The sequence below is a fragment of the Phaenicophaeus curvirostris genome, unplaced genomic scaffold (genome assembly GCF_032191515.1).
Source record: "Phaenicophaeus curvirostris isolate KB17595 unplaced genomic scaffold, BPBGC_Pcur_1.0 scaffold_438, whole genome shotgun sequence".
Taxonomy (NCBI): Eukaryota; Metazoa; Chordata; class Aves; order Cuculiformes; family Cuculidae; genus Phaenicophaeus; species Phaenicophaeus curvirostris.
Window position 1 is genome coordinate 46,912 of NW_027207021.1, and position 23,089 is coordinate 70,000.

The 23,089-nt window shown below is 56.2% G+C and overlaps 3 protein-coding genes across 7 annotated transcripts in view; all 3 read right to left on the reverse strand.

Moving 5' to 3' along the window:
- On the reverse strand, window positions 1–13,439 carry CASC3 (CASC3 exon junction complex subunit). Of its 5 annotated transcripts, XR_011339678.1 has the most exons (15): window positions 13,154–13,439; window positions 11,664–11,691; window positions 11,306–11,343; window positions 8,662–8,820; window positions 8,423–8,574; window positions 7,992–8,168; window positions 7,106–7,797; window positions 4,953–5,017; window positions 4,605–4,719; window positions 3,519–3,617; window positions 2,589–2,803; window positions 1,339–1,461; window positions 1,118–1,194; window positions 757–824; window positions 1–447 (listed from the first exon to the last, which is right to left on the reverse strand). XR_011339678.1 is itself a non-coding variant. In XM_069882967.1 (14 exons), the coding sequence occupies exons 1-13, from the start codon at window positions 13,403–13,405 to the stop codon at window positions 804–806; spliced, it is 2,136 nt and encodes a 711-aa protein (XP_069739068.1). In that variant the 5' UTR covers window positions 13,406–13,439; the 3' UTR covers window positions 1–447; window positions 757–803. The 5 variants fall into 5 exon arrangements, 3 of the variants coding, with proteins under 3 accessions (XP_069739068.1, XP_069739067.1, XP_069739066.1); XR_011339677.1 differs by having other exon boundaries at window positions 757–1,194; XM_069882967.1 differs by lacking the exon at window positions 1,118–1,194.
- A 1,472-nt stretch (window positions 13,440–14,911) lies between these two features.
- Window positions 14,912–19,250, reverse strand: MSL1 (MSL complex subunit 1). The gene is made up of 7 exons (XM_069882963.1): window positions 18,970–19,250; window positions 17,724–18,103; window positions 16,973–17,037; window positions 16,620–16,687; window positions 16,212–16,336; window positions 15,955–16,027; window positions 14,912–15,838 (listed from the first exon to the last, which is right to left on the reverse strand). The coding sequence occupies exons 1-7, from the start codon at window positions 19,170–19,172 to the stop codon at window positions 15,748–15,750; spliced, it is 1,005 nt and encodes a 334-aa protein (XP_069739064.1). The 5' UTR covers window positions 19,173–19,250; the 3' UTR covers window positions 14,912–15,747.
- A 3,241-nt stretch (window positions 19,251–22,491) lies between these two features.
- The window catches only part of LOC138735089 (forkhead box protein D1-like), a 1,682-nt gene continuing 1,084 nt past the window's right edge, over window positions 22,492–23,089 (reverse strand). The window contains exon 2 of the mRNA XM_069882964.1: window positions 22,492–22,580. Coding sequence (XP_069739065.1) covers window positions 22,492–22,580 — 89 coding nt within the window. The remainder of the gene's footprint in view (window positions 22,581–23,089) is intronic.

The window sequence follows — 23,089 nt, forward strand, 5'->3', positions numbered from 1 at the left end:
TACCCAAAAGAAACAAATCAGCTTTACTGAAGGAGCTGGTTCATTTCTTAAATAAAAACAGAGATCACAATCAAGCCAGTTGAGTTGAACATCCTAGAAAGGGAAAAGGGCAGGCAAAAGAGAGAAGTTGCAAGAACTTGTGGCCAAGGCCCGACTCTGGGGGCAATTCTCAGTGACTTCTGTGCCCCAGGGTGGGAGGGGGAAGGAGGGCAGATCGGCAGCGGCGACATGGTTTTCGGGAGGGCACCGGTAAAACCAGAGAGGGAAGGTGCCTGGCCCTGCGTGAGATGGTGCAGCTGATTTCATCCCGCTGCCTCACCTACGCACAGGGAAGGAGCCTTTCCCAAGGAGCTTCCTCCTTGCTGAGGTGCTGGGTCTGGCGTTGGGATTCCCACAGCCGCAGCCCTACGTGTTGCTCCTCTCCTTTGATTTTTCACCTTTGCTGTCCTGGTGGGGAAGAGGAAAGAGCAGCAGAGGCTTAGGTTGCCCCAGCACAAACACCGTGTAGGGCTTGCAGAGCTCCCGCCAGGGTTCTGCGAAGCGAACGCCCTCCACACCCAGTCACCACCACCCGCCCACCCGCGCCGCCGGCTTCCTCTGTGCCCACTCGGCACAACCAGCTCTCCTTGTGGTTTAACATTTTTCCACGGAGAGGCCTTCCAAAGAGCGCCTCGATCAGATGATCTGGCGGTGGGTTTACAAACACTGCCTGTTTCCCAGCCCCCCCCTCGTGCCACACGCCGTCTCCCCACGTACCGGGAAACAACCGGCACATGCCTGCCCGGGTCCGGGCTTGCTGCGATTCAGCCTCGCTCAGCTCCCATCTGCTAAGCGAGATATTAAAAAGGAAACCAAACACACACGTGGCACTCTGGCACACACACAGAGCTCACAGCGCTGGAGCGAGGAAGCTGTTCCCAGCGCAGAAAAATGGCTCTCGTCTCCAGAAAGCCCTTAAGTCTCTTGCCTGAATTATCTACTCCTAAGGTCTCAACATCTATCCTTCCAGGGAAGTCATTGCCTCCTAGCTTAGTACTAGATTTTTCTCTTTCTAAAGCGTTCTGGTTTCTACCCTGAGTAAATAAAAAAACAAAGCAAGAGCCAACTTCAGACTTACTTTTAACGTGGGTTTAGTTTTAAAGTATTAAGAAACTCAAATTAACTGGAGCCCTGCTTGCCACCTGCAACGAGAACCTGAGGTTTGGGATACGTCAGAGATCGGGCAGTTTAAGGTTTCCTTCGAACAATGTAATTTTTGGATAGAAGAGAGAGAAACTGCAGCACCACACGCACCCCACAGCATCACACGCGCACAGACTCACGCCGAGGGGACGGTACCTCAGGAGGTGGTGGCTTGATGGTCACAGGCTGGGATGTCCTTCGAGGCGGAGAAGGCTTGGGCTGCACTTGCTGCTGGACAGTGTTGTAGTAGGTGACCCCTCCATACACCTGGGACTGGGCCTGCATTCCCCAGGGAGCAGAAGGGTCAGCGCTCTTTGCCGGAGCGGGATGCAGAAAGCCACGTCCCCTGCGAGAGCAGCATGCGACTCAAACAGCCTTTACAGCACACAGCTGGGCTGTGAGGAGATGCCACCTCCCAGGCAAGCAGCCAGACTGGATGGGGGTTGATTTGGGCTGTGATCCACAAGGATACAAAGAACAGGAGCGCTTCAAACTCCCTGAGCCTACCCGGCCCTCACCGGGGCTCCCTGCTTGGCAGGTACAGGCTGCAGCGATCCACAGCCGCTGGACCGAAGGCCGTGGCAGATGGGTTTGCCCTACCCTGCGGAGTTTCCCAACTGCCATATAATATCTGTGCTTCGCAAGAGCAGCAGCTACCGTTCTTCTGCACAAATAAGGTGAATAACAGCTCCCTTTTTCACCAAGATCCCCTCCAGCTGCCCAGGGGCTCAGGATCTGTCCCAAAAGCAGGGCGATTCCCTGCTGAGGCAGCTGGGATCAGCCCAGGGAAGGTCAGAGAGGTTGCAGGGCTCAGGGAGGATGCACATCTCTCGCTTGCCACTGCGTGTCAGCCGTGCACCGCTCGCAAGGCGGCTACGGGTTCAGCATCACGATGCCCACAGGGATCTGTCTCCTCACTGCTTTGGGGCTACTGCGGGCACCGAGGCCGGACATCAAGAACAGCCGTCACACCCCGGGACTTCCTGGCCAGTGCCAAAGAACAGCATCAGCCGCTTCCCAGCCTCCTGCTTCCACCTCAAACAGAAAGGACTTCCAAAGCGCTTTTCAAGGTGCCCTTGGCTTAGCAGGGATCTGGAGGGGATGTAATGGCTTACAGGCTCCCTGGGGGCTGCTTTCCTGCCCTGCAGGGTAAGAACTCGATTCTGAGATCCACCAGCACAGATATTTCATCCACCAGACCCTACAACCCAGGCAGCTGCACAGACATGGGAGTAGTCCCCTTCTGTCACCCGCCCCAGGGAGAGAGAGGGGTGACAGTAAACAACCTCCCAGCACGGAGCAGTTCGCTGCTCCACATCCTCTCCCAGGGAGCCTGAGAACAGCCCCACACACCGCAGGATCCCGTCTACTCTTGATGGAAGGAGACGGGGAACGCGCTGGCTTACCTGCGTGTTGGAATAGAGATGAGGAGGGGGCGGAGGGGGTAGTGCTCCTGGGGGGTAGGGGTAGCCAGGATTCCCAAAATTCATGACTCCAGGAGGGGAGAAGTAAGTAGGTGCAAGCAGCTGCTGCGGTGGGGGCTGGCCTGGGGGCATGGAGACTGGCGGAGGGTACAAGCCAGGGTTTGCCATGGGGGCTGGCGTCTGGTGGGGATGTAAACCTGGGAAGTGAGAGAAATAAGCTGAAAGTGATGTTGTGTGTAAAGCCTGGGTGTCCCATGGAGGGTGGGAGCTGCTGCAATGGCAGCAGGAAGAAACAACGCTTTGCCAAAGGCCTTTCGGGCAGCCATGAGATCTCAGCTCCTGTGCTGGAGAGGAAAAAGGGAAGCAGTTCTCAGCACAGCAGAGCACAGCCCCCTCCCCATTCCCGGGGTCCCAATTCACCAGAACCGGACACGGCCCTGGTCAGCACATCCACTTCAGGAAGCAGTTTTTGTGGGCAAGATCAAAAACATGCCAATTCAACAGCTCTCAGTTCTGCTTTTCTTTGCTGATCCATAAGCCGCAGGGGATGGAAGGACCAGCCTGGCACAGCAGCTGGCAGAGCCAAGCGCCCCGCTGAAGGGCAAGCGGCTCAGCCAGGACGGCCTGCACAGAACCTGCAAACATCCAGCTGGAGGCTGCCCAAGCAGCGAGATCGACTTGGTCCTGTGCTGGCTGCAAGAGCCAGAAATGCCTGTTTTTCCTTCCTTAAAATTCATATTGATCCAGCCTAACTGCAGGAGGGAAGCAGGTCTCTTCCATGTTGTAGAAATAGAGAAAATGGATTCCCCCGGTGACAGAGGCTGTGTGAAACCACAGTGATCTGCTCCCCAGGGCACAACCGAAACATCAGTACCAGTTCCCCACTGCCCTGCTGGGCAGCTGGCTCCTCACCTGGATGAGGGAGGTGCATTTCTGGCTGTACGATCATCCCTTGGGGCGGCAGCGGGGCTGGATTCTCACTGTGGGTGTAGATTGGTCCCTGGAATTGTACTGTAACAAAACAACAGTTGGTAAGGAAAAGCTCCACCGAGTTTTATCCTACTGCAGCAAGTCACATGCGCGGCTACAGGACTAGAACGCAGTGCTGCAAGCTTCTATCAGCACCCGCAGTCTACCAGGCTCACAGATGCTACATGCTCACAACAGAAGAGCCTCCTACACCCATTACAAAGCAGAATACTCAGGGAATTTCTTCTCCGACACTTTTTCTCCCCTACAAGGACAGGCTAGGACAGTTGGGGTTGTTCAGCCTGGAGAAGAGAAGGCTCCAGGGAGACCTCAGAGCAGCTTCCAGCACTGAAAGGGGCTCCAGGAAAGCTGGGGAGGGGCTTTTTACAAGGGCATGAGGGGGAACGGTTTTGAGCTGAAAGAAGGGAGATCGAGATGTGATCTTGGGAAGAAATATTTTCCTGTGAGGGTGAGGAGGCCCTGGAACAGGCTGCACCGAGAACTGGTGGCCGCTCCATCCCTGGAGGGGTTCAAGGCCAGGTTGGATGGGGCTTGGAGCAACCGGATCCAGTGGGAGGTGTCCCTGCTCACGGCAGAGTTGGAACTGGATGGGCTTTGAGGTCCCTTCCAACCCAAACCACTTCATGGTTCTATGAAATGCTGGAGGAAATTCTAATCTTCAGTCATGTTCTATAATTCTCCCCGCTCTTAAACGTCAAAGACGTTGCTCTGATTTCAAGTTAATTTTAAATCCCAATTCTCATGAACAACAGCAGTGTCCTAGAGAGCCCTAGCATAGGGAGGGGAGGCAGTAACAAAGATTTTTATTTTAGGGTGGTTAAACACTGACCACGGAGGCTCAGAGCAGCTTTTTAGTCACCGCATGAAGGACACAGCAATGTTATTTATGAAGGAAAGGGAAGACAAAGCTCCCCATCTGCCAGGCCATAACAGGAGCTGGGGGGACTCCAGCTCTGGCTGCTCCGGCCTGAGCCGAGACAGAACCAGGAGCAGGAGGGGAACACTCACGTGGGTCGTAGTAGTGCCCTTCCATGATGCTGATGTGCATGGGGGGAGCAGGTTCCGGCACCGGCGGTCTCTGCCGCTGCGATGAGTAGCGTTTCACGCGGCCCCCCTGCACCGCCTGGAAGAATTCAAAGCCAGGAAGGGTCAGCGTGCAGAGCAGGTGCTCACACACTCCCCCCACCAGCCCCTGCAGACCTCTATCTGGGTCACCCAGTAAAAACCATCAACACCCACAAAAGGGAAAGGCTGAGGTGTCATAGAGGAGCCTCTTAATTACAACCCAGAAAAAAATAAACACTCGGCTTCCACCCTTCTAAAAGCAAGAGTCACACTCCACGCAACATGCTTTACCATTTCCTCCATCCTGTTAAACTGAGGCGGTGGCCCAGTTCCCACGTGCATATGGTTAGGGATACCTGAGGAAGAAACAAACCGGTTATTATGACTTGCATTTGTTCCCAGTAAAAAGCCACCTCACCCACTGAGGGCGCTGCCAGGAGGCACCCGGAGGACATTATTATACTACAAACAGGCACAGCGCTCACTCCCGTGATGAGAAACCTCCTAACAGCTTCATCTCTTGGGTTATAATTCCAAATATTTCAGAGCAAATTAGAAGTTGTTATGCCGCTGTGCAATCATCTATGCTGCTCAACACCCTTGCTAAAGGAAAAAATCCTCAGCTTGAAATTCAGGTCCTGATCCAAGCTCTGCTCCTGCAAGGACAAGGATCTCGGGAAGAGGAGAAACAAGGATCTGCGTGGGATTGTAGCTTAAACTCTCTGCGGGGCGCAACCACTTCTATCACAGACTCCTTTTAACTCCAACAACAAAGTTATGGCGCACCGTTAAAACCCCAGTGCCAAACTGATCACAGGTGATTCCAAGGAAGTGAAAGTGGATGAAACAAACACCACAAGGGCCCAGGGATCACCGATATTGCAAATATCTGCACAGGCGTACGCAGGGAATGACCTGACTGCTGGTGTCTCTACCCAGAGGCAACTCCAACCTTCTCTGCTAGGAAGAAACAAAGGAGCAGCAGAGCATCGCGTCCTTCTGACACACGGTGCTCTCCTACCTGCAGTCTAGAGCTGTCTCATGGTGAATTTGTTAAGATGCTTTATTTTTAAGCATCAAAAAGGAAGAGAACACAGCCTCAGCTGCGAATCCCAGCGCTTCTGAACTCTCATTCCACTGGCATGTTTAAAGACCATCTCCTCACCTCAGCAGCCAACAAGGTTCTGTTCACACAAACAAGGTTCTGTTCACACAAACGTTTTGTCAGTCGTATTGGTACGAGATGACTTAGTTTCATGACCTAAACCTCAAGAGATAATTATGAAAGCAGCATGTCCCTTTCTTCTCCTTGCTCCAGTTCTATTCCCCTTGGGAAGAACTCTAATAGTCCCCAAAGAAGACTCCAGTTCTGCAAAGAGATAATTATATCTGAAAGAAATCTTGCATGGATGCACAACTAGAACTCAGTCCTTAGCTCACAGAGGGCTAACTCTGCCTCAAATCCCTCCCTCAGCCGCCTGCCCGCTGCAGCCAGCGGAGCAGCTTCCTCCTGCCAGGCACACATGGATTTGCCAGTCCCAGTCAGGCAAATCCCAACGCTAAAAATTGAGCTGTTAAAGGGAGGAAAGTTCCCTCCTGCCCCAAGCGCGATATTACAGGAGCCCGATTATTCATTACCCTTTTTCACCTGCCAGCTGAGCACAATACTCCATATCTCCCAAACTCTGACTCCTGCTACACCTGTACAAAGTCCCTGCTGCCTGTTCCACACAGGCCTTCAGCTCCACTGAACCTTCCCCATTCTCAGCACAACACAGGGAAATGATCTGCTTTTACGTCCTTCCCAGCCCTAATTCAATTAACCTGCACTAGAAAGTAATTTCCCCTTTTTCTGTTCTGTTTTGTCGTCTCTAAATACCTCCACTGCACTTGCTCAACACCACGGGTTTCCACGCCGAGAGAGGGCTAAGGCAGAGACAATTCTGGAGCAGCTCTGCTATGAGGACAGGCTGAGAGCGCTGGGGTTGTTCAGCCTGGAGAAGAGAAGGTTCTGGGGGAGATTTAAGAGCAGCTTCCAGTACTGGAAGGGGCTCCAGGAAAGCTGGAGAGGGACTTCTTACAAGGGCATGGAGTGATAGGATGAGGGGGGATTACTTTGAATTGGAAGGGGGAAGATTTAGATTAGACACTAGAAAGAAATTATCACAATGGAGGTGAGGAGGCCCTGGCTCAGGTTGCCCAGAGCAGTGGTGGCTGCCCCATCCCTGGAGGGGTTCAAGGCCAGGTTGGATGGGGCTTGGAGCACCTGGATCCAGTGGGAGGCGTCCCTGCCCATGGCAGGGGTGGAACTGGATGGGCTTTGAGGTCCCTTCCAACTCAGACCATTCCATGATTCTATGAATTCAGCTCTGACTGACTACACGAACCCGGAATTGCACTTGGCTGGGGCTGCAGTGGAAAAACAACAGGCTGCACCCACTTACCCCTCAGCTCCCGGGGCTGAATGAACTGAGACTGTCCCGGCGTCCAGTTCTGCTCGGCAAGATTCATTTGGGTCATCTCTTGCTCGAGTCCATCCAAGCTGGATTCTACCGGCGACTCCCAGTTACTGCTCTTGGCTGGTGGAGGGGACGTCTCAGCTTGCGTGGGTTTTGGAGGCACAGGAGTCAGCCCTTCCGAAGTGGGTACTTCATCTGGCAGCTTCCCTGCATCCCCAGCTTTGATTCTGGTCCTTCTTGCCCGGGAATAAGACTTCTTTTCGATTGGTCTGTCTGGCAGTGGCTGCGCAGCATCAGCAGCAGCGGCTTGGTTTTCCAAAGCAACCTCCTCCTTCACAGGGCTGCTGTGGACATGCGCCGCTTCCATCTCGGGTGACTTATCTCTCGGTGGGGTTTGCTCTGCACGCTTCACTCGATAGCTGCTCTCATGTTTCGCTTGTTCACCATTTCGAGACAGATGCTGGACACTTCCTTCTGAAGCGCGGTAGCCCGGACGGCTCTCTTTGTAGCCACCCATCCTCGGGTAGTTCCTAGGCGGGGGCATCCTCCCCGTCCCTGCAGAGCTCCTGTTGGTGAAGGTTCGTGGAGGAGCAGAAGTGCTGTCTGCACCCTGGTGCCTTGGGGGCTTGTTTGGTCTCTCGTTGGACCAGTCTGGGTCTCGCTGAGGACTCCCAAACCTGAAGGAGAAAAACAGCACAAACTGGAAAGAAATCGCTGGGTGAGGGGCACCACTGTGCCAGGGAACCCCTGGAAATCCCAGGACCAAGGTCCCACCACGGAGCCAAAGCAAACAAGAGGGCTTCCCTCCTTGGAGCTTCGGAGCTGCCTCCTGCTGGGACCAGACAGGCTCTAGTTTGGTCTTGCTGCTCACCTTGGTTTGCGCATCCTCCTCGGCTTGATGTCGTCAGGGTTATGAGCTGACCTGATGTCATAGCCATAAAGCGCAATCAGCTCCTGCCTGGTCTTGGGGGCCTGCTCATCCTCCCGGAATTTGTCGTGCTCCCAGCGGCCCTCGTCCTTCCACAGCTTCCGCTGACGACCTTTCGGCCTGGAACAGTTACACAGGGAGGACTAAGAGATTGTTGCAAAGCCAAGGAGATGGGAAACCTTTAACTGGTCCCACATGCAGAGACTGAGCATTTCTAGGGCAGGGTGGGCACAGGAGACAGGGTCTTTTTCGTCCTGCCCTTTCTGCCCAGAAGCTGCTGCTCTACCCGCTGCTACTTCTAAAAGAACATGGATCTGCTGGAGCGAGTCCAGCGCTTCATACCAAGGCAAGGAGAATGGGGGATGCTGACATACCTGACCTCCTCCTCCTGCGTCTGCCCTCGCAGGTCATGCTCGAAGAAAAGCCCTTTACGTGGGATGTAAGCGGGGTTCTTCCGATCCTCATCGTCATCCAGGTGCTTGGGAACTTTTTTCCCCACTTTATTCTCAACAGGCTCAGTGCTCTCCTGTCGAAACCAGACAGCTCTCACCACTGCAGCAGTCCCTCTGCGAGCAGCTACTCACGGCCCAGAGAACGCATGGTGAACACCTACCTGCCCGTCGCCGCTTTGCCTCTCGCCGGTCACCGTGCCTTTGGAGTCAGGCTTCTCATCCCCTTTCTCTGCTTTTGCCGCTGACTCACAGGAACCATTGCTATCCTGCTTTAGTTCCACTTTGGCACTTTCTTCCTCGCTGTAATCCTCTTCCTCAGCCTGAAACAGGCCAAGTTACTCAAACATGCACCTTCAGCAGTGGGTTCCCCAGGAATTTCCCCACACATGTCCACAAATGCGGAGTTAGATCCCTGTTCCACTTGTTAGGGACCTGTTATTGACAGGAATGGTTGGACTCGATGATCCAGTGGGTCTCTTCCAACCTGGTTATTCTATGATTCTATGACTCTTTCAAAGCTGATGCTAAGCTCTCCCTGTATTTTTAGGGAAAGAGCAGTGATTAAACCCAACACCTCTCCACACTAACTCCCACCAGCAGCATCAAACCCAACAGTCCTGCTTTCTGAACAGCCAAGATCAGCTCTGGCACAAAGTCACAGCCTCTCACCACACCAAAATGAACCACAGAATCGCTTGGTTGGAAAAGACCTTTGAGATCATCAAGTCCAGCCATACCTGTCAACTACTAAACTATACCCTTGAGCACCTCATCTGCCCAGCTTTTAAATCCCTCCACGGATAGGGACTCCATCACCTCCCTGGGCAGCCTCTGCCAGGGCCTGAGAATCCCTTCAGTGAAGAAATTTTTCCTGATGTCCAATCTGAACCTGACCTGGTGCAACTTGGGGCCATTTCGTCTCATCCCATCGCCTGTCGCTTGGGAAAAGAGACCAGCACCCACCTTGCTACAAACTCCTTTTAGGGACCTGTAGGGAGCAATGACATTTCCCCTCAGCCTTCTTTTCTCCAGGCTAAACAACCCCAGTTCCCTCAATCGCTCCTAGAAAGACATGTCCCCCAGCTCTGTTCTCCGTCTCCGGATGCACTCCAGTCCCTCAACATCTTTCTTGTACTGAGGGGCCCAAAACTAAATCCAAGATTTGAAATGTGGCCTCAACAGCACTAAGCACAGGGGTACAATCCCTTTCCTGGTCCTGCTGGCCACGCTGTTTCTGATACATGCCAAGATCCCATTGGCAGGAGAGTGGTGAACAAGAGCCCTCAGAGCATCCCTTCCTTCCCACACTGAGGGCCGGGATCCAGCCAGCGCCGTTTCCAAATTCCCTGGAGTTACTCAGCTGACTCACTCGGAGCACTTTGCTCGCAGGAGCGTGACCTCGTTTCACCCCCCAGGAGCCTGCAAGCTCTGCTTAGGCTGGAACCGACACTAAAAATAGCTCTGTGTGATTAACAAAAAGACTGCTCTATTTTTCTCTTTCAACACAGAGTATTTGCACATCAACTGCTCCTTTTGTTTACGTTGGGGAAACCCAGACATGACATTATTTTTAGGCACAGGAACAGAGTCATCCTGGCAAGTCAGTGACGCAATAGCCCTGCTGCTCCAACTGCTTCCACGCTCTGAGCCTCCAGGGAGCGTCCACACAGGCTTCCAGGTGAAAGAGCTGCTGCACAGTGAACACACGGAGCTGGCCCTAACCTCCAAGGTCCTTCCTCACTCACGACAGAGACTCATAAATGAACAGACCCTACAAGTTCTGACTGCATCTGCCTTGCTGTTTTGTGTTTTCTCTAACTGCTGCCCTCCTCGAGATCCCCAAAATTGCTGTCTTGAGAGAATGGTTTTCACTAGGAAGCCTTCACTGTAATTATTAGAAATCACAGCTTATCATCATAGAATCATGGGATGGTTTGGGTTGGAAGGGACCTCAAAGCCCATCCAGTTCCACCTCCTGCCCTGGGCAGGGACACCTCCCACTGGATCAGGGGCTCCAAGCCCCATCCAGCCTGGCCTTGAACCCCTCCAGGGATGGGGCAGCCACCCCTGCTCTGGGCAACCTGGGCCAGGGCCTCCCCACCCTCACAGGAAAACATTTCTCCCCAAGATCTCATCTCAATCTCCCTTCTCAAAACCGTTCCCCTCATTCTATCCCTGCCCTCCTTGATCAAGAGCTCCTCCTCGGTTTTTGTGGAGCCCCTTTCAGTCCTGGAAGCTGCTCTAAGGTCTCCCCGGAGCCTTCTCTCCTCCAGGCTGAACAACCCCAACTCTCTCAGCCTGCCCTCATATGGGATGTTCTCCAGCCTTTGGATCACCTCAGTAACACTCCTATTCTAAACTTCTTTGAAATATTAAATTTACAGCTCTGAACTAGAAATCCAGGGAAACCTGCCCCTCCCTGGTGCAGGCGACAGAGCTGGGATTTCCCTAGCACACACCTAGTACCCAGAGGCTGCGTTCCCCCTGCTGCAGGCACCAGACAGGGATGCTGCTGGGGATGCTTCCAACCCAGCACTTAGCTTTTTAATTTAAACTAATTAAAACACAACAAGCATCCCACACTTCCTTCCACACCCTCCTTGGCCACGGTAAAGCCTGCTCCCTGTATCCAACGTCTGAACAGCCAGGCACTCTTCCCTCCATAGATATTGGTCCTACGACTGTCCCACAGCAGTGGGTCAGCAGAAAAGAAATAAGGACACACACTGGATTTCGTGCTAAAATGATGTGAGGTGCAGTCGCTCAGCGGAACCCTTTAAACAGCACGATAAAGACTCCTCTTACCTCTGAGTCTTCAGCGCTTTCGTAATCCGAGAGCACAGCTGTGGGGAGAGAAAGGAGTTTGGAGTCAGGGCAGGAGAGGAAAGGCAGCTCCTTTCTGAGCATCACAAGGCAGCCGCGGTCAGGGAGCAGCCTCCTCAAGGGGAAGTTGGGGCCAGACCCCGGACAGATACCACTCTCAGAGCTCACAGGAGGATGCAAAGGCAAGTCTGGCGCGCGCCGTCCCTACACCCCACGTTTGCATAGTATCACAAGTCAATATTTGGGATAACAACAACCACAGGACTATTGGAAAAAGCATTCTGTCTGGGTTTTACTCCCCGCATATAAACACTTGCAGTACCAGACAGTCGTTACTCACCATCTCCTTCAATGCCATCCTCGCTTTCCTGCAGAGAGGGAGAAAAATGGGTGTTAGAAGAAGGGAAGGGCAGCAGCCGGGTCCCTGTGGCATCCTACAACCCCAAACACAACCCTAACAAGGTTTGGCCCCTGTCCTGTCACATCCAGCCTTGGAACAGCTTCAGTAACTAAGAAAGAGGAAGCAACCTCAGGGCTCCCAGGACCTTTCTCTAAGACCCTTCTAGAGCAAGCTACGCTGCAGAACCCTGCTCCAGAAGAGAAAGCACAGACTGTGTTAACTGCTGGGGATCTTTGGGGGGAGGAAAAAGGGACATGGACATGCAAACCAGGCTTCCCTTCATCATCACGGAATGCCAGACAGCTCACTTGGGAAGGACAAGAAGATGACTTAAAGCAGGAACCCAAGAACAACAAACAGATGCCAGCAGGACCAAGAGAAGGCAGACATCTGCAAGAGACACTGGTGGCAAAAACACAACCCTGAGCCTGAGAGGAGATGCTGGATGAGCTGGAAGAGCTCAGCAAAAAGGAGCTCAGGGAAAGTTTGGAGTGAAAGAACAGCCCGATAGAGCTGAGCCATAAAAACAACTCCAGATCAAAAATAAACCCAGCCAACGCATCCACAAGATAAGCCCTAACACCAAAACAACCCAGAAGAAACACGCCGTGCTTCAGAAGGACCCTGAAATCATCAGCACTAAAATCCCTCATCCCCCCCAGCACCCCTTTGAGCCTCCCTCACCCTCCCAGGCCCTCAAACCCCTCCTCAGGCTCTCTCTCACCCCCCAGCTCGCCTTAACCCCATTAGCCCCTTCCCACTCACCCCCCAACCCCCTTCTCGCTCCCAGCCTTCCCCTCACCCCCTCAGGATCCTTCTTGCCCCCCAACCTCCCTTTAACCCTATTAGTGCCCCCTCCCTCACCCCCCTCCCACAGCTCCTCACAACCCCAGGCCCCTCCTCACCCCTAGCCCCCCTCCCCCCCCCCATTCAGGCCTCCCTTCGTCCCTCACACCCCCCTCATGCCCCCCCAGGCCCTACACCCCCCCCATCTCCTCAGGCCTCCTCACGCCTCCCAGTCCTCCCTTAACCCCATTACCCCCCTGCATTCCTCTCCCCCACCCCTCACCTCCAAACCTCCCCAACCCCTCGCACTCCATCCTTTGCCCCCTGCCCCCTCATCCCCTATCCCCAACCCCCCCCTAAACTCCCCTCGCCCCCCACTCACACACTCGGACTCGGCCTGGCTCTTGGCCACCCTCCAGCCCCCCCTTTACCCCCTCAGCCTCTCATTCTCCCCGAAATCCCCCTCTTAATCCCCCCCAGCCCCTCCCTTACCCCCTCATTCACCCCTCAGCCCCCCCTCACACACTCAGACTCGGCCTGGCGGCTCCTGGCCACCCTCCAGCCCCCCCTTTACCCCCTCAGCCTCTCGTTTGCCCCCCAGCCCCCCCTTAATTCCCCCAGGTCCCCCCTGGCCCCCCACTCACACACTCGGACTCGGCCTGGCTCTTGGCCGCCCCCCCGGCCGCGCTCTCGGCCCCGCGGCCCCGCGGCCCCGTTCCGAGGGCCCCGGCCGAGCCCCGCCGAGGCGGTCGGTGAGGCGAACCGGATCGCGATCCGGATCCGGATGCCGAACGGGACCGGGCGGCGCTGGCGGCCGAATCGGCGCTGTCGGAGGCGGCCGAATCCGAATCGTCCTCGCTGTCCTGCGAGGCGCGTTGCCGCCGCCGGTCCGCCATCTTGGGCACCCGCGCGCCGGACTACGACTCCCAGCAGCCCTTGCGGCGCGCCACCTCACAGCCGCCGTCCCGGCAGCCCTTGCGGCCGCTTCCTCTCTCTCCCCCCACCCCATTTCTTTCTCTCTTTCTCTCTCCCCGGCAGGGGGCAGGCGTGCGCAGGGCGGTGTCCCGCGGCGGAAGTGATGTCACTATGGGCGGGGGCAACGCGCGGCTTCCGTTTCCGCTGTTCGGTTCACAAAAACAAGGGGGTGGGGCGGCCACGTGTGTCGCGTTCCCCCCCCCCCCCCCCCGGGCCCCGGGCAGCCCCGCCCCGGCTTTGGGGTTTAACGGGTTTGGGGGGGGTTAATGAGGAATTTTGGTTTGGAAAAACAAGTTTACTTACGCTGATTGAGGGAGGGAGGGTGGATGAAGTGGGGTGGAGGGACACCGGCCCCTGGGAGAGGGAGAAAGAGAGAAAGAAAAGGGGGGAAGAGAGAGAAAAACAAAGAAAAAGGGAAAAGGAGGGAAGAGAGACGGGGGAAAAGGAGGGAAAAGAGAAAGAAAAGGGGGAAAGGAGGGAAGAGAAAGAGAAAAGGAGGGAAGAGAAAGAGAAAAGGAGGGAAGAGAAAGAGAAAAGGAGGGAAGAGAAAGAGAAAAGGAGGGAAGAGAAAGAGAAAAGGAGGGAAGAGAAAGAGAAAAGGAGGGAAGAGAAAGAGAAAAGGAGGGAAGAGAAAGAAAGGAGGGAAGAGAAAGAAAGGAGGGAAGAGAAAGAGAAAAGAGAAAAGGGAAGAGAAAGAGAAAAGAGAAAAGGGAAGAGAAAAAGAGAAAAGGAGGGAAGAGAAAGAAAAAGGGGAAAGGAGGGAAGAGAGAAAGAAAAGGGGAAAAGGAGGGAAGAGAGAAAGAAAAGGGGAAAAGGAGGGAAGAGAGAAATAAAAGAGGAAAAGGAGGGAAGAGAAAGGGGAGAAGGAGGGAAGAGAGAAGGAAAACGGGAGAAGGAGGGAAGAGAGAAGGAAAAGGGGAAAGGAGGGAAGAGAGAAAGAAAAAGGGGAAAGGAGGGAAGAGAGAAAGAGGGAAGAGAGAAATAAAAGAGGAAAAGGAGGGAAGAGAAAGGGGAGAAGGAGGGAAGAGATAAGGAAAAGGGGAGAAGGAGGGAAGAGAGAAGGAAAAGGGGAGAAAGAGGGAAGAGAGAAAGAGAAGGGGAAAAGGAGGGAAGAGAGAAAGAGAAGGGGAAAAGGAGGGAAGAGAGAAAGAGAAGGGGAAAAGGAGGGAAGAGAGAAAGAGAAGGGGAAAAGGAGGGAAGAGAGAAAGAAAAGGGGAAAAGGAGGGAAGAGAGAAAGAAAGAAAAGGGGGGAAGAGAGAAAGAAAGAAAAGGGGGGAAGAGAGAAAACGGGAGGGAGAAAGGAAAGGGGAGATAAGAGAGAAAAAGGGGGAAGAGAGAAAAATGGAGGAAAGGAGAGAGAAATGGGAAGAGAAAAAGGAAAAGGAAAGAAAACATAAAATAAAAGAAAACGCAACACAAGCAGTGTCTCCACTGGCATTCGGCCTCTTTAATCTCTGCTGACGGGGAAAGCCCAGTCCAGAGCAGGGCGGGGTGGGGGGGGAAACGGAGCCCCCCACCCCACAGAGCCCCCTCCCAGCCACCCAGCCCCTGGGCGCCGTGGCAGAGGGGAAGCAGCACCGAGTCCCCGCTCTTCCTGGCAAACCCCACCAACTGCAAAACAGTTAAATTATACAAAAAAAAAAATCAACACAACCAAAATTAAAAAAAAACAAAATTGTGCGTATAGGATTTCTATTTCACAGAAAAAAAAAAAGGTTTTAATTTTTAAACTCCCCCCTCTGACCCCGTTACAGCTGCACTCAGGACAGGGGGGAAAACCCCCCAGTGAGGCTTCCTGGTGTTTGCAGGCACCACGCTCCTCACGGCGGCACCTGGAACCACTGGGACGCTCGGATAGGAGCTGGTGGTTATCTGGTTCTCTGATGGAATGGGATCAGAAGGCAGCAGCAGGCAGAGTCCTGGCAGGACGCAGCCTTCCTGGCGTCCCCAACACCGGTTTTCTCTGTCCCACGTGAGCCCAACACCGGCTGCGGGAGGGCAAGGGCACCGAACGGAGCCGAGAGGATGGGTCTGAGGTCCCCCCGCCTCCCCGCGGGCCCAAAGCAGCCGGTGAGAAGCCACAACCGGTGCCGGTGGGGACGTGGCTGCCAGCACAGGGGGACGAGTCCGAGGAACGTGTTGCAAAACCCAAGAGAACGAAACCGGGGTCACGGAGGACTGAAACCATCCATCAAGGAGAAGGCAGGGGAGGGCAGCGGCCGTCGGCACGTCCCGGTGATGTACAGAGCTCCTGGCAACTCCGCTATTTCCGGCAGGTCCGGTGCGGCGTCTGCTTCTTCTGCATCTCCAGCCGGCAGCGGCTGCGCTCGTCCAGCCAGGGCAGCTCAAAGTTCCTGCAGGCAGAGCTGGTGTCAACGAGGCACCATCCCAACGGTGATGCCAAGGATGCCTGCGCCAGCCCCGATGCCCGGCACAGCCCAGCCCCAGCCTCGGTGACGCCGGTACTCACTGTGGGGTCAGTTTTGGTAAGGGCCGGCCGAAGGCGACGACAGGCAGGTATGGGGTGATGAGCAAACTTTCCACTGTGGGGAGAAACCAGGGTATCACGCACCCCTGCCAGCCCTGCCAGCTGCAGGCAGCGCCCCTGCCTGCCCCCCAGCCCTCCTACCAGCCCCTCAACACCCCTGCCTGCCCCCCAGCCCTCCTTGCTGTAGGTAGCCCCCCTGCTTGCACCCCTGCGTGCCCCCCGGTGCCCCAAATCCTCACCGTCATCTGGCTCAGGGAAAAATGAGGTAACTTCAGGCTCTGACTCCTGAATCCCTTTCCTTCTGTACATTCGGAGCTGCAGCCGCTGTAGAATTCGCTGTTCCCTGATCCGCTGAATGTCCCACCTGGAATAACGCGATGTCCTGAGCAGTGAGAAACCACAGGCAGCGAGCAGGCGGGTGCCCCGACCCTCCCGGGTGCTCTCGCGGCTGTGCCAGGCCTGCTGCACTGGCAGCGATGCAGGAGCATCCCTCTTCCAGCAGCATTTTGGGTCCCCATCCCAGCTGTGGGCACCCAGATTCCCTGTGTCCCCCCCAGTGACACCCCAGGGCCCTTCCTTGTGGGATAAGGTGAAGCCCACCTTCTCCATCAGGGACCCCAAGCCCCCATCGCCTTCTTTGCTCCCACCTTTTCCTTCGTTTCTCATCCAGCTCCAGCTTCGCGTGCCGTTTGGAAAAGACGCTGTCATCCAGGTTCTGCAATGACAAATGGAGATGAGCGCATCCTCCCAGTCCCATCATGGCCAGAGCCAGCACCCTGCGCTGCTGCAGCACAGAGGGGCTCGTCCTTCACCCCACAACCGCAGCTGGAGTTTGCTGCACTGGTTATGCTGGAGAAGGGCATGAGATGCCACCAGCCCTGCAGCAGCAGCAGCGAACACCGCGAGCTGCTCTTCTGGAGCATTGGAACAACCAGGAAGGTGCCTTCGGCAACGCCGGCTCTGACGGTGGCGGCAGCACCCACTGGGGTGGCGGACGTACCTCCAGGATGTCCGAGGGGTTGGGGTCTCTCAGGGGCTCCACGACATGGTCCCTCCAAGACGGAACTGCGGGGTGAGAAGCCAAGATATTAGCCCTGCGCTGGGAACCCCCAGCCCTGCTGCTCCCTTCCAGCCTGGGAGTGCAGCTCGGTGTCCCCAAACCCCTGTCCTGAGCCAGGCTGGGCGATGCCGCTGGCTGAGGGTGGAGGGAGCCACCGGTGGGAAGCAGAGACACCACAGGGGATTGATTCCTGTCCCCTCCTGCCGAACGCACAAGTAAACCTGAGCCAGAGCTCTCTCCATCCAACACCGGCAGCATGAGCTCACTGCTCGCCATTGCCAGCACTTGCTGCTGTGCAGGACCCAGAGATCTGCCAGCAGAACAGGACGGGGCTTGGGGGCAGCAGGCATCCCCACAGAGGAACCCGTGCTGCCGTGGCACAAGCTAGACACGCGTTTCCCAACCATGAAAGGGAAGTTGCTTCACCCCTTGCTCAAACGGGCACGCAGGCTGCTCTGCAAACCCAGCAGCGGAGGCGGTGCGGGGCTGGCAGCGCTGCCCTCCAGGGCGAGCTGGAGACGAGGTTCAGCGAGCCCGTCACCAGCAGCAGGGCTGCTACCGGCCACCGCGGGAGGAACCGGTGGCACAGCACGATGGGTTCCACCGTACCGGCTCCACGGACAGCAAACCCTTCTGTTTCCACCAGCTCTGCCCCAACACCTGGCACGCTGCAGGACCCTCCATCGCTTACTTGCTACAGTCTCCTCCTTCTTCGGAGAGGGCTCCCGCAACGGCGACGGCGGCGGCTGGTGCCAGCGGCACAAGTACATCTCCGTGGTTGAGAGATAGGGCAGGTCGTCTGCCTCGCTGCCGAAGAAACTCTTCTCCTTGGGGTGAGCACCGGGACCCTTCGATTGGGATGAGGCTCGGAGCGGGGTCTCCAGGAGCGCCCGGGTTTTTTCTGGAGTCTCTTGGCTCCGCAGTTCTCGTTTGCAAACAGTTTCGGACAAGGAGCCGCCCGATTCCTCCTTCCCCGGGGAGTGCTTTGGAGTTTTACTCTTTACTTTGGAGAACTCGGCCACCAGTTTTTTAACGGGCGTCTTCCTCTCTGTGCTCCCAAACGTCGGCTTCCTGTGGGAGGAAGAGGAGCTGAGCTGGGCGTGTGGATGATCATAGAATCATCGAAAAGCTTGAATTGGAAGGGACCTTAAAGATCATCCAGTTCCAACTCCCCTGCCAAGGGCAGGGACGCCTCCCACTAGATCAGGCTGCTCAAGGCTCCATCCAACCTGGCCTTGAAACCCTCCAGGGATGGGGCAGCCACAGCTTCTCTGGCAACCTGTTCTAATGCCTCCCTACTCTTACAGTGAAGAAATTCCTCCTTCTGTCTCCCTCTCCAGTTTATCCCCATTGCCCCTCACCCTGTCACTCCAAGCCTTTGTGAACAGTCCCTCCCAGCTTTCTTGTAGCCCCTTCAGGTACTGGAAGGTCATTACAAGGTCTCCTCAGAGCCTTCCCTTCTCCAGGCTGAACAACCCCAACTCTCTCAGCCTCTCCTCATACGGGAGATGCTCCAGCCCTGGGATCATCTTTGTAGCCTCCTCTGGACCCGTTCCAACAGCTCCATCTCCTTCTTATGTTGAGGATTCCAGAACTGGACATGATACTCCAGGTGAGGTCTCACAAGAGAGGAACAGAGGGGCAGAATCCCCTCCCTCTACCTGCTGGTCACGCTTCTGTTGATGCAAACCAGGGTTGCTGCCCCAGGGCTGGCTGCAGGCAGGATTCCAGGGTTTCCCCAGCATTTTGGGGCCCCCTACTCCCCACCCAGGCTTTCACAAGGTTTCCCTTGGCTTGATGGCACGCGCTTCCCATGCCAGGCAGCCTCGCCAAGCACCTCAACAATCTCTAGGCTGCCAGGATGGAGAGCGAAGCCACAGAGAAGGAGGATCCACACACCCCAAAACCCCCCAGCAGCACGGCCGGGCACTCTTTACCTTTTGTGCCCCTTCCCGTTCCTGCCGTAGGGGAAGTGCTTGGGCTGCAGGGTCGAGGGGGGCTCCAGCAGGTCCTGGGGACACTCCAAGGGCAGCTTCTCACACGCCTCCGCCTCCGCCTTCTCGTCCACCTCGAAGCCCTGGAAGATGCGGTGCTTCTCCCGCTCGCTGTCCTTCTTCACCAGTTGCACTCGCCTTTCCATGCGCTCGATCCGTGCCAGGAGCTGCAACGCAAGGCGAGGGCTCGCTTGGTGGGTGCATTCGGGGGGGACCCCGCGTGTGCCCCGGCTCCCCAGCCCTGTGGTCCTGCCCGCGCAGCCCATCGGCAGCAGGGATGCCCGGGGATGAGCCGGCCAGCAGCGCCCACAGCTTTGCCATCACCCGCCTGCGGAGATGCTGTGGCACGGTGGTGTACGTGGGGAGGGACCAGTGCCAAAATTGTGAGTCCTGACAGCACCAAACCATCTACCCTCCTGGCACCTAACCATGTGTGCCCTGCTGGCACCAAACTATGTACCCTCCTGGCACCGGTATGTGCCCTGCTGGCACCAAACTGTGTGCCCTGTGGGTTCCAAACCATCTACCCTCCTGGTATCTAACCATTTGTGCCCTGCCAGTACCAAACTGTGTGCCCTGTGGGTACCAAACCACACGTGCCCTGCTGGGACCAAACTGTGTGTCTTGGTGGTACCAAACCATCTACCCTCCTGGCATCAAACTGTGTGTGCCCTGCTGGCACCAAACCATGTACCCTATGGATACCAAACCGTGTGTGCCCTCCCAGCACCAAACCACGTGCCCTCCTGGCACCCGTGTGCCCTGTGGGCACCAAACCACATGTGCCCTGCCAGCACCAAACTGTGTGTCTTAGTGGCACCAAACCATCTACCCTCCTGGCATCTAACCGTGTGTGCCCTGTGGGTACCAAACCATCTACCCTCCTGGCATCTAACCCTGTGTGCCCTGTGGGTACCAAACCATGTGCCCTGCTGGCACCAAACTGTGCGTGCCTTCCTGGCTCCTGTGTGCCCCTGTGGGTACCAAACCGTGTGCCCTGTGGGTACCAAACCGTGTGCCATGCCGGCACCAAACCGTGCCCATCCCAGCATCCGCCTGGCAGCTTCTCAGCAGTGCCCGCTCCCACAGAGCCATCCCTGCTCAGGCTCAGCCGGCACCGCGGCTTTCCCTGCCCACAGCCGAGGGACAGGAGGGCACTGCGGGCATCGGCCCCAGGACAGCCGAGCCGAGCCCTGACCCCCAGCAGCCAAGAAGCCCGAACACCACAAAATGGCCTCTTGCTTTTCAGCTCCTTCTCGCCATCCCCGCAGCACGAGGACCACGGCCGGCTGCAAACCCCACGTTTTGAGGAGCAATTTGGGGGTCTCCACCTTGGCCGCATCCTCCTGGGGCGCCCCAGAGGGAGAGGGTGGTTTATAATTAGCGAGGAGGGGGCTTCGTTAGGAAGCAAGCCTTGCTGACAGCGCTGCTGGGTGTCCCCAGCCATCACCGTCACCATCGGCTGCGGTAGTTTAGGGGCGCAGGGCACCCCCAAGGATGGGGCTGGGGGGGCACCCAGCCTTGGCCCCCCAACTCCTGCTGGCTTGGTGCTGCTGGGGGGCTGCGGTGAAGCCGGGGGGCTGCGGTGACGCTGGGCTGCGGCCTTGCCTCCATGTTGGAGGATTCGGTCGCAGGGCCGCGGCAGCATCGCCGGCCGCACCACGTGAGGGGTCCCTGCCCGCCGCAACCGCCACCGCAGCCGCAGCGCGGGCACGCCAGCGCGGGCACACGGCACACGCGCCGCCTCGCTGCGGAGCCACGGGGCACACATGGCACCTATAGCACCTGTAGGGCAATATATGGCACTAATGTCATCCCTAGGGCCATGTACAGCACCCATAAGGCAATATATGGCACCTACAGCATCCCTAGGGCTGCATACGGCACCCATAAGGTAATATATGGCACCTACAGCATTCACAGGGACACATACGGCACCCATAAGTTAATATATGGCACCTACAGCATCCCTAGGGCCACATACGGCACCCATAAGTTAATATATGGCACCTACAGCATCCCTAGGGCCACATACAGCACCCAAAAGGCAATATATGGCACCTACAGCATCCCTAGGGCCACATACAGCACCCATAAGGCAATATATGGCACCTACAGCATCCCTAGGGCCACATACGGCACCCATAAGTTAATATATGGCACCTACAGCATCCCTAGGGCCACATACAGCACCCAAAAGGCAATATATGGCACCTACAGCATCCCTAGGGCTGCATACGGCACCCATAAGGCAATATATGGCACCTACAGCATCCCTAGGGACACATACGGCACCCATAAGGCAATATATGGCACCTACAGCATCCCTAGGGCCACATACAGCACCCATAAGGCAATATATGGCACCTATAGCATCCCTACGGCTACATACAGCTCCCATAAGGCAATATATGGCACCTACAGCATCCCTAGGGCTGCATACAGCACCCATAAGGTAATATATGGCACCTACAGCATTCACAGGGACACATACGGCACCCATAAGGCAATATATGGCACCTACAGCATCCCTAGGGCCACATACAGCACCCATAAGGCAATATATGGCACCTACAGCATCCCTAGGGCCACATACGGCACCCATAAGGCAATATATGGCACCTACAGCATCCCTAGGGACACATACGGCACCCATAAGGCAATATATGGCACCTACAGCATCCCTAGGGCCACATACAGCACCCATAAGGCAATATATGGCACCTACAGCATCCCTAGGGCCACATACGGCACCCATAAGGCAATATATGGCACCTACAGCATCCCTAGGGACACATACAGCACCCATAAGGCAATATATGGCACCTACAGCATCCCTAGGGCCACGTACAGCACCCATAAGGCAATATATGGCACCTACAGCATCCCTAGGGCCACATACAGCACCCAAAAGGCAATATATGGCACCTACAGCACTCATAGGGACACATACGGCACCCATAAGGTAATATATGGCACCTACAGCATTCACAGGGACACGTACAGCACCCATTAGGTAATAAATGGCACCTATAGCATCCCTAGGGCTACGTACAGTGCTCATAGGGCAATAAATGGCATCTATAGGGCAACACATAGCACTCATAGTATCCAAAGGGCCACATACGGCACCCATAGGGCAATATATGGCACCTATTGCATCCATAGGGCCACATATAGCACCCACAGGGCCATGTACAGTACCCACAGGGCAATATACGGCACCTATAGGGCAACACAAGGCACTCACAGCATCCATAGGGCGATGTACGGCACCCGTCTGGCAATCTATAGGACCCATAGGGCAACACAGGCTCCGTGGGGCAGCCTATGGCACCCACAGGGCAACGTATGGCACCTATAGGGGCAGGGTGTGGGGGCGATGCTGGGGGACAGCCCGCCCCCCCCCCCCCCCACCCACCCCTCAACCTCGGGATTGCGGCCCCTTTAAATTCACCCCGCGCGCTAGGCCTGCCCCCCCCCCGTTGCCATGGTGACGGGCGGCGGCTCGTTAACCCCTGCGGGCCCGGCTCGGCCTTTGTGCCCCCACCCGCCTTTGTCGGAGGGGGGGGGGGGGCAATAAGCCCTTAGGGGGGTCGGAATCAACCCGGGGAGGGGCCATTAACCCCTTGGGGGGCGCAACAATCCCTTGGGGGGGGGCATCAACCCCGGGGGGTGGGCAATAATCCCTTAATGGCTGGTGGGCCCATTAACCCCTTGGGGGGGGGCATTAGCCTTTTGGGGGGGCTTTAACCCCTTGGGGGGGCTATTAACCCCTTGGGGGGGGCTATTAACCCCCTGGGTGCTGGGGGGTGACCATTAGCTACTAAGGGGGGGCTGTAAACCCCTTGGAGGGGGGGGGGGGTGTCACTTACCTGGGAGACCCCGGGGTGCTGGGGGGGGCACTAAGCCTTGGGGGCCGTTAAACTGGGGGGGGGGGGGGTGGTGTTAACCCTTGGGAAGTGGCCGTTAAATGGGGGGGGGGGGCTAACACTTTGGGGGGGGCGTTAAACTGGGGGGGGGGGGGCTTAACCTTTTGGGAGGGGCTTAACCCTTTGGGGGG